Consider the following 10899-nt stretch of genomic DNA (forward strand, 5'->3'; position numbering starts at 1 on the left):
ATTTATCATATTAAAAACTTTATTCAATTTAATAAAAAAAAAAATCATTCATTTCTTGGTATATATCTGATATTTATTTTTACGTAGACTATACGTAGTTTATATTATATTTGTTTATAGTATATAATTGACATACTTGTAGATATAAAAAAATTAAAAAAAATAATTATATACGTATATACCCTGCGCGAAATTAATAAAAAGAAAACAAAATATTACGTTCTTGAAATCGAAATTTACATATTTTAAAGATTTTACGCAATTTAAACATTAAAATAGATGCGAATTTAATTTAACCATAAACAGGGGGATCTTCATACGTGCATTGAATGTTATCCTCGTTAAGACAGGATGCTCGTATTTCCGCCAATTTGCATGGCACACCACTTACTAACGGTAAACCATATATATAAAAAGAATCGTTTAGTGCTTGCTTTTGATCCCCAGATGTAAGAAAATCATTATTCTTGTTTATAATTAATGCAAAACTTCCAGCTGCAAAAAATATTTTTTTATAGTGAATATATTGAAAAACAATGTACGTGTTATATATATTCAATGATGAATTAAATTATCGATATATATTCTGTCTTAGTATGATGGAAATGTTTACGTACGATTATCTAGTGGCGAACAGGAGCAATTTGGACTCAAAGTGAATTCTATCATGGCACGAAGACGTTTGACTTCTCTGGATATATGCAAATCCAATAACAACCTCACTTTACGGAATCGCCTAATTGCTACTTTAATCGCGCTATTTGCCGAGCAATAAATATCGCTAATGTTTGACGGTAATACATCCATGCATATGGGACAAGATTGATTTATTCTTGTTAGTAGCGCTAAAGTAACATATAATATGAGAAACAATAATTGTACGTGTAACTGTTGTAGATTGTAAAATATATTTACTTACTTACATGGAACATTCGTCTCGTTTATTTTTATAAGTCTTAAGATTTCTTCCATAAAAGGATTCGTTATTGAGGGATTGTCTGTATCTATCTGTAAGAAATGGTCTCTTTCAATAGCTTGACGAGTGTTGTTTTTATTTCTTTAAACTTTTTTTATTTTTTGCGTCCGTTTATTTGCAAATTCTTTGGAATCATGAAAAAAGATTTTAATGTACCCTTATAGGTTCTTCATCCTCTGTCTGTACTGTTGGTACAGTTTGATCTTCTGTTACGAATGTCGATGTTAAATCAGGCAATCCGTTGGTAGTTGCTTCTGTTTTGTAATCATAAGTATTCAATTTCACATAAACTGGAATTGGTCCTTCCATTCCATCAGGAATTGCTAGCTCGGCATTATTGACAACAAAAGAGGAATTTATTGGGCTTTCATCAAATGATAATTGCTTCGTGATAATCATCTCATTTGGCGTTACTAATTGTTCATCTACTGGCTCCGCACTGCTACAAATTGAAGGGATTTTGTAATTCTGAAAACATTCAATCATTACATATTTTTATTCTGATTGAGATTAAACAAAAATCATTAAAACTTACAGTGGACACGGTAAGCTCTTGTTGATAGTAATCGTAAAGTTTTATATTCGCTGGTTTGAGATGATCGATAAAGTATTCTTGTATTATTCTAAACGAGATACAAGTTTTTTGACCAGTCAATTTGTTGAAATAAATTGTCACAATATCTTGATCTTCTTCGAATAGTTTAACCTCTATAATTCATAATTTTAATTGTTACATTACATATATTTATTAATTTTATTTTTAACAAAAAAAAAAAATAAATTTACTTGAAGATGGATCCAATAACGAATGTAGACTTGCCCGATCAGGCACGTAACCACTTATTATACCAACTTCGAGTAAAGCCATGTTACTCTCCTCATCTGCCATTTTATATCGTGAACAAATTGTAATTTCTTGTAATGAGCATTCGTTTCCATAACTAACAGAACGAACTTCTGCTGAAAGATCGAAAGCATCCGAACCAGTACTGGATGCAACGTTGTATTTAAGATTACTCTAAAATTAAAATTAAAACAGAATGAATATATAATTTGTGTGACATAGATGAAAATATTATTAATTATTAAATATAACAATTATTTATAGAATTATTAATGGAATCTATATTTTATATTTTTTGGTAAAAGCAAAGATATTTATTTTACCTGTATTAAAACACATCCTTCACCTTGAGCAAAAATTTCTACAATAGTTGGTAGAATAGGTAAACGAATTTGCTTAAGAATTACACGATTTTCGTCTTGTAGTTCGTAGACATAATCCACTTCTTTGGATGCAGTGACGAGAACAGATAAATCTGTGATGTTATTTCGATGTACAATCATAGCATACTTCGTAAGAGCTTCTAATCCAAGGATTGTATCTTGGGTGGATGTAAATCCACCTTCAGAATTCCTTTGTTTTGATATCCAACGAACAGCTTTCAAAGCTTCACTTAAATTTTCTTCGCCTAATTTCAATAAAGTAAGAATCACGTATGCAGTCATTTCGATGCTTAAACCGATTGAAGGCTTGGATTTATCCTCCCACCAAATTAAATTCTATAACGTAAAAAGTTTTTTCATATTAGAGAATGCATTTATTCATTTTTTTTAAATATATTCTGAATTGTAAATTTTAAATAAAAAAAAAATTAAGTTTTTTTAATAGTTTTTAAATTTTACTAATCTTTTATTCGCTTAAATTCTTATATTTATTATTTTCTTAAATTATATTGTGTGTATATATATATATATATTATTTATTCATACTTTGTAACGCGTAGCACGGTTCATTAGAGATTTCATGCTAGAATTAGCTTTTGGATGTTCCAGTAATGCTAATACATATGTGGTAAGAACAGTTGTATATAGATCATCATTATTCATTCCCTTTTCTAAACATTTTTGGGCATCATTAATAACAGATGGTGACAAAGGAACACCAGATTCAAGCAATGAAATTAAGATATACGCTGTTAATGCTGACGATGAACCATGTTCTTGGAGGCCGCCCTAAAATAAAATTGCTTTCAATTTATCGACGAAACGTTTAATCAGATGTATTTCACAAACCTTCATCGATTTATGGAAAACAGTGCCTATTACAGGAAAGCAACCATCTTCCAACTGATTCATCGTGATCCAAGAAACAGATGATTCAAGAACATATTTGTCGATATGAATTAAACTTGCAGCTTGAGCAAATGATTTTAATACGAATGCAGTCAACCATATGGAGCTTTCACCTTCTTCAAATGCGGAATAAGAACCATCCATGAATCTATATTTTAGCTCTCTCTGATATCCTAAATTTAATATACGATATTAATAATTATTAAACTGTTGTTTAAATATGATTATAAAAAAATAAAATATAAAAAAAATAAGAAGAACATTCTTGATTTTATTAAAATATTTCAGGTAAATATATCCATTGTAAAATCCAAAAACAACACCTTTTTCCATGTTTCTAATAGCTTTCGCTCGAAGATCAGGTTTATTGATTCTCATCGCATCCAGATATTTAATCACATGATTATTTGGAACAAACAATATCATATTTTGTTCACCACAACCTTTCGGTAATTTTATAAGTTTATCTAAATTTTCAAGAGCTGGACCTAAAATGTCTCCTATCAAATTTAAGTATGCTCTTCCGCTGTCTGGTACAGCGTCTTTAGGCAACGTTAATTCCCACATGAACGAAGAATCATCACTAGAATCTTTAGGGCAAATCAAAGCAGATTTTGTTTCTTCCACAGGAAAACCTTCAGGTAGAATTAGAATCGGTTTCACGATTACGTCCCTTAAAACATGAATAGATATGTTATTTATTTGTTAATTTTTATTTTTTATTATTTTTATTTATTATGCAAGATATTTATTTTTAATTACTGTGTAAATATCACAGTCTCTGATCCGCATGGTTCAGGATAATCAATGTCCACAAAAGCGGTAACCGTTATGTTAACTTCTCCGATCACTCGTGGCTTCAGAATATACTCGTGAACAATATTATCTCGTGGTTTTACACAAAACGAGGCTGTAGGCTCTGACAAATGCAAATCTATTTTATCCATTTCTTCTAATTTGATTTTTACCTGCGTCCATAAATTATGGCCAATTATGAAATTTGTTTGTCTCCAAGAATAAAAATTTTTTACGTGAAAAATATATTTTAATGTTCAAAACAATGTTTTTTATACTTGCAGGTAAGCTATGATGCATGTAATTGAAAAGAGATACTTTAAAACGCATAATTTCGCCGCGTTTTATACTGTAAGGTAAATTATAATCGAGGAAAAATGATTGAAATGCTGTTATAGCGGTTGGTGGTGCTATTCCAAGTCCGTGTGTCGGAGAAATACATGTTGTGTAGCCCACCCAATCAGTGATAGTGTGTGGAAGTGTACGTTCTATTGTGATTTTACCTTCTTCTCTGTGAAAAATATATTGTAGTTAGAATTAAAAAATTAATATATTACAAAATAATCGATAACAAAGATTTAAAATAATTAATATATTAATATATTAATAATAATAATTATAGAAATTATAATAGAATCGAAAAGAAAATCTCTTTTAAAAAAAAATCAATGTAAAATGTATTTAAAAATAATACATTTTAGTTTACGTATTTATTATGATTTTAAAAACTAATTTAATCGTACCCGATAGGTACTAATTCCCATAACCATGTTTCAGGAAAATATGATCTAAGTGTAGCCATTTGAGCCTGATTTTGATCAACATATCCTATCCCTGAATCCATCGCTGCAGCAGCAACTGCGAATTCTATTAATGAAAAGATTAAAAGATTCAATGCTTGTATTTAACTTCATCAAAATAGCGAAGTTAAATTTATGATATTTTTTGTATTTGATCAAATAAAAATAATTCAAAGAGTTAATCATAACTACTTTCAAAGAATTAATCATTAAAAAAATAAATCAGAAGGATGAAATTACTTAATATTGAGTGAGATTTATAAAATAGCGTTTAACATTCTCATTTTTTGTAAAAAAAATCAATAAGAAACAATGATTTTATCGCTTGCATTTCATTAGCCGATATTACATCTATTTACAAGAACAAAGATTTTACCAGAATTATCCTTCATTGACATATATTCATTCATTGAAATATATTGACGGGACAACGCTTTGTATTCCATGAACAACCATGGACATGGTCGTGTTTCCAACACAAGATCGCTCATTACTATTACTCCAAAGTCCTGTGAATAACAAAAATTGAAATTAAATATTATCTACAATTATTTAAAGATAAAAAAGATAAACAAAGTTTATAACTTCATAATATCTTACAACAAAAGCTTGTACAGCATCCACGTAATTAACTCTTTTGCTGTATGTTATCGTTTGTCTTTTCGATCTTAAAAATTGTGGAAGATGATTGATCTCTTCTTTCATTTCTTCCGGACCAATTGCTGCTGTAATTTGTATTTTATTTAAATTAGACGTAATCGCTATGTAAACGTCGCTTTACGTAGATTAGAAACGTACATTTACAACGAGAATTCTTCCATGGAAAATAAAATTTTGGAGTTGGATGGAATCTTTTCAATGCATCAAATGTTTGAGTAGAACTCATCAGATTGGATTCCGATTTACTCAAGAATAGAGTCGATTTATCTACAGCAGAAATTGCACAAAGAGATCTAGGAGCGGCTTCAACGTGATATTGAGTGGGTGATCCTGGTATTTGAGCATCAGTATGCCATGTAGATTTCACTTTATTCTCAAAGCAATGGCCAACCTCAATTGTATAAGTGGTTGCAACAATTTCACCATCTGATCGTACGTAATAAAGTAACAATTCTGAAACTGGAGCCATGCTTGGTGTAACTTTAACACTTAACGGGAATCTAATTAAAAGAAACATACATACACATACACATATTTTTCATAACATAGATAGTAATAATAAAAATAATTACTTATACTCTATGGACAAAAATATGTTATAAAAACATGATAAGAATGAAATTCATCATTTAATAAAAAAAAAAAATTTGCCTGTGCACTATAGCTTCTTTGTTCGTCTTGTTAGCAGAAGATTCGATGGTGCCCAATAAATTATGAAACTCGAAATAATTTAATATTGTATCTCGATTGGGTTTGTGCTTTACATGTCCATATATCAGAATACTTCCTTTGGAATTAATCGAATAATGGAAAGAAATGGTTTCGTTCATATTAGAGGATGTCGTGTACATAACGTTGAAAGAATATTTTTCGCCACAAACGATTGGTTGATTTCCTCGAGCTACTGTTAAGTAACTATCGGACGGTGAATACCAAGGGTTTACAGTGATAGATGCTGAAGGTTGATTCATAAAAACCTAAGAAAAATTATATATTAAATTTAAATTAGAATATAAAAAAATTCTAAAGATTTAAAATAACTGATTTAAAAATTTTTAATAGTATTTGATATCGTGATAATTAATAGTAATATTAATAAATTATTATTAATGTTACCTACTCTCCAACGTTGATCTGGTGAATAATACGTCGTTGGATAATCAACAGCTGTTGCGACAAAACTTAATAAAACGATATTTTTATGTTGCGGTGGTACGACAAAATCGACGAAACCATCGGTGGATGATATAAAGTCACGGCAATCTACGACATCTTTCTCCCATTCGATTTTTCCACGTACTTTTAGACAAATTTGAATTTTTTCATTTGGAGCAGGTGTATCGTCGTATCGCAATACTCGTAACTGTCGTAACAGAAACATTCATTTAATAAATAGCAATGATTATTATTAAGGAATGAATTAAAATTACGATAATATAATATAAAGTAATAGTATAAAATAACAAAGTATGAGAGAAAAAATTCACTTTTCCATGATAAGGTAAACCAAACTTGAAGTATTTAGGTGTGTAATGTTCGTATTCTAACTTCAACGCTTCGTGTAACACCACGGTTCTACTAATCGTAGTTTCCACTATACCAGTCCCAGCTTCCGTGAATTCAGCTATGAGAACAATATTGTTCGGATCCATTTTCCAATGGGCCAATCCAAGAACTGTACCAGAAAGGACAAAATCGGTACAACCATCCCCTTTATCAAGCTAAAATATTTATTTTATCGTTGAAACATCTTTCTATATTAATAATTAAAACACATCAGAATAAATTTAGATACTTTAGTCTCGTAACGTATTGCCGGAAGATTGGGTAATCTTGTCCAACTTGGTGTTTGCGGAGTTAATTTTAATAATAGAGTACCTTTCACGGGTTTACCATAGCTGTATCTGTAATTGCAATCATTATTTAATTTTTGACGTAAAATGATTTACATGTTAAGATACAATAATGTTCTAAATAATTGAAAACTTAATAATAAAGATATAATAATGATACTTGACACAGATGTTCCAAGTCACATTCTCTACATTCGCAAGGATGTATTGTGGCGAATTGATCGTCATTTGAAATTTCGGTAAAACATATTTCTCCACTTTGAACGTAGTACTGTGAATCAAATTAGGATATGGTTTCTTCTTCATCACTTTTATGTGCCATGATCCCTGTTACACAAATTAACAAATTTTCTTCACAACATTTATACTTCTATTTCTTATTTAACAAAATAACAATTTGTCCTTAATCTATGAAACAATTGTTTTATTTTATTTTATCCTCTTTCATTTAATATTTTTTCATTCTCTCGACAAAAGTAACGAAGTTTCAATTTTACCAAGCTAGGTTCCGGTGACAGTGGAAAGGTCAACTGTGCCATTCCATTCTCCGTGCTTACATTTGTCCATTGCTTTACCTTTACAAACGATGGATTTTCAATCCATACTTCTGGAATCTGAGCATAAATTAATAGAACAGAATTAATAAAATTCTAAAATATTACTTAATAAATAAAATAGGACAATTATTATTCTATCTATAAGATAGAAAAACGATTTCAACTTCTTACCGATTTCTGCCATGGTTTTAAATCATGCATAAGCATAAGAATTCTAATCTTAACGTCTTGACCAGGCTTATAAGTTGGTTTATCAGTTTCCACAAAAGTGAGCAAGGAATCATGTTCTATTTCCACGTCTGTTTCCGATTTTATCACGTAATCAGGATATTTGTCGAATTTGATTTTTAATCGAAGTGTTGCGGTTCTGTAAATCGGCGAAGGTACTGCTAATTGCAAACATGTTTCTGTACCTAAATAAAGATAATCATTAATACAGGTTCGTCGATGATATAAAAAGAAGGAAGATTAAGATCGAACATTTCTAAAGTAATTCAATATTATAAATTTAAAAATGTTATGTTGATGCGTTGTGTTTTCATATAATTCAGGATTGAAATTTTCATTTTGCGATGTAAACTGACATAACTGCAAAAGAATGTTCTTAATCGATAAATTGCTATACCAAGAAAGCCTACTAAATTGTTCCTTCTATGTCGATTTAGCTAATTGTTGTTTCTGCAGTCACGTACTACGTATATGATAGTAAACATTGTTTTTTTTTCTTTTTATTCTTTAATGATATTATCTTTTATTATATTTATAATTTATTATTCGAATAGAGTTAAAATTGATCATTAATTGTTGAACGAATAGTCAATCACTATTTATAATTTGATTAAAATTTATATCATTTTGACACTTCTTCATTATTAAACTGTTAGTCGAAGTTGTATTTTGATCACGTTAAACGGCCAATATTCATTGTTCAACCCATGTATAACAATATAAATGGGTTTCCCATGTATATATTCTAGCGATTGCTTATTTCCTTTCCAGAGAGGGAGTCGGAGCCAATTCAGTTCCCCCGCAGGAAGCGACGACAATTTCAATTTACCATTTGTTTAAAGAGTCTGATACGGTAGAAAAATACCATCAAAAATAAAACAGGAAGTGATAAGCCGAAAATTGATTTGGGAAAAGAACTTTTCGACAATTCGAAATTTTTTTAATTATTCTACTAGTGGTAAATAGACGCGGTATATAAATTAATATAAATTGGCACATACGAAATTTCATCTAATGAAATATTCATTATAGCATACACAATTTCGTATCAGAACTTTAAAGTATAAAAATAAATTATATTCGTACGATGCCTTTATAAATGTTATTAGTCTTGCACATTTTTATCTTTAATTTATAGATTTTTTTTAATCGACTTCGAAAAGGAGAGATTTCAATTCGATGAGTACATATATATTTTTTTTCTGTATGCTACACAACTATTCTGTAATGGATCGACCAATCGAGATGAAATTTTTTACGTGTTGCAGAGTTTACAATTTTTAGTTAATTAAATTAAACAGAATTTACCTGTTTTTATAACAGCACTAGTACTAGCAAGCACTTCTTGTTCTTCTAAGAAAGAGAACACTAATTCAAGATGAACGTGAGCAGGCAATTCTAAATTATGCAAAGATAAACATCCACTTTCGATTTCACCGGCATATAATTTTTTTGGCGCTGTGAACACGTATCCCCTAAAAAATAAAGCAGGATCTGAGCGCATGATTCGAATTGATCTCACTGTACTGTATGTCTTATTATGCGGGATAAATTGAAGATTATCAATAAAGCACGACGTAGAATCGATATTTTTTCACAAATAAAATTTAGGAATCCTATCAAATAATATAATAATTTTAATTTTAATTTCTCTTGTTTTTAACGATTAACTAATACTTTAAAATACCACTTTTTCCATGTAATAAGATATACGTCATTGATAAATTATCAGTCGGTTCATTAATAATTTGTTCTGATCCATAATGTAATTTGAATTCAATGAATTTAATCGGTTATAACAATTACCGATTTATATTCGAAGCGGCATCACAACAATATAAAAAAGTCACTGAACAAATGAACAACACTAAGAACACCAATTTATTCATCGTGTATATCTTGTATGATTACACTATTTTTACATTTATTTGTGATAAACTATATTCGCAATCATGCTTAACTTGCTTATTCGAAACTTGGATTTTATCTCTTGATTAAATGACAAATATTATTAAATTCTTGTGCAACAAAGATGTAACGTTTAACGTAATGTACTGATGTACAGCTCTACGCTGTACGCAGACTGAAAGTATGATATTCGTTCGGTCCCTCTTATTAACCCCTTGGATCTCTAAGGAGAAGGGTTAAAGAGGAAAGATCATTTCGCTACTGATTGTGAATGCACTGAAGAGCACGATGCACGTATATACGTATTTAATTTTCTTCTATATATTTTAATAATTTTAACATATAATAAAAAAATCATAAGATTATTATTAATTTATAAATGGAAAATTAATGGAAATAATTTTAAACCAATGAAAGTATTAATAAAAACAGAAGAATAATAATAGATTTTGATATTTTATGTTATAAAAAAAATTTATAATGTTGAGTTTAAATTATAAAAAGTATATATAAGAATGATAATTTGTTGAAGAATAAGAATGTTAATTATGAAATTATTGATTACATTTTATATTAAGATTTTATAATTTTGATAAAACTTTAACTTAATTAATATTTCATTATTTTTTTCAAATTTATTTGACGTTGAGTTTATTATTTTTTTAAAAAATAATGGTTTGCTAATTTTGCTATTCTTTCAGCTATTCATTTCTTCAATGTAGATTATAAATAATGAATTCTTAAAGAATTTTCTCCATCATAATCATAATCATAATTTTTAACACTTTTGTTAATATATCATATGATTCTTTTTATAACATAAAAAAAACAAAGATATTTATGATATTTTTATTATAAGATTTTATATAAGATTATTTTTATTATATAAATAATAACATTATATTTATAGTATACACACATATATATATATATTTGCATTTTATGTTGAAATGTAATTTATTTTAAAATTTTATATAGAAATTATA

General features: G+C 28.7%; 1 protein-coding gene across 5 annotated transcripts; it reads right to left on the reverse strand.

Annotated features, from left to right (window-relative positions):
- Position 1: 1 nt before the first annotated feature.
- On the reverse strand, positions 2-10092 carry LOC100864988 (alpha-2-macroglobulin-like protein 1). 5 transcript variants are annotated; one of them, XR_015292548.1, is made up of 25 exons: positions 9812-10092; positions 9314-9480; positions 7949-8190; positions 7718-7834; positions 7381-7547; positions 7163-7271; positions 6855-7088; positions 6488-6730; positions 6019-6344; positions 5506-5867; positions 5308-5432; positions 5084-5216; positions 4651-4774; positions 4190-4418; positions 3875-4080; positions 3436-3785; positions 3053-3285; positions 2750-2992; positions 2144-2539; positions 1763-1994; positions 1512-1684; positions 1133-1418; positions 924-1008; positions 618-845; positions 2-495 (listed from the first exon to the last, which is right to left on the reverse strand). XR_015292548.1 is itself a non-coding variant. In XM_086909981.1 (25 exons), exons 1-25 carry the CDS (start codon positions 9892-9894, stop codon positions 293-295), a joined length of 5319 nt encoding a protein of 1772 aa, XP_086766107.1. In that variant the 5' UTR covers positions 9895-10092; the 3' UTR covers positions 2-292. The 5 variants fall into 5 exon arrangements, 2 of the variants coding, with proteins under 2 accessions (XP_086766107.1, XP_012340882.2); XR_015292549.1 differs by having other exon boundaries at positions 920-1008; XR_015292547.1 differs by having other exon boundaries at positions 920-1008; positions 1133-1444.
- Positions 10093-10899: the final 807 nt, after the last annotated feature.

The sequence above is a fragment of the Apis florea genome, unplaced genomic scaffold (genome assembly GCF_048593485.1).
Source record: "Apis florea isolate Af1SG1 unplaced genomic scaffold, ASM4859348v1 contig_3170_pilon, whole genome shotgun sequence".
NCBI classification, from domain to species: domain Eukaryota; kingdom Metazoa; phylum Arthropoda; class Insecta; order Hymenoptera; family Apidae; genus Apis; species Apis florea.

Coding starts and splice junctions, on each gene's coding strand:
- LOC100864988 (XM_012485428.3), bottom strand. CDS start 9,894: ATGAATAAATTGGTGTTCTTAGTGTTGTTCATTTGTTCAGTGACTTTT. Junction 6,731..6,854: donor GTTTACCTTATCATGGAAAA/GTGAATTTTTTC, acceptor CTGTTACGACAG/TTACGAGTATTGCGATACGA. Junction 4,419..4,650: donor TGGGAATTAGTACCTATCGG/GTACGATTAAAT, acceptor TATTTTTCACAG/AGAAGAAGGTAAAATCACAA.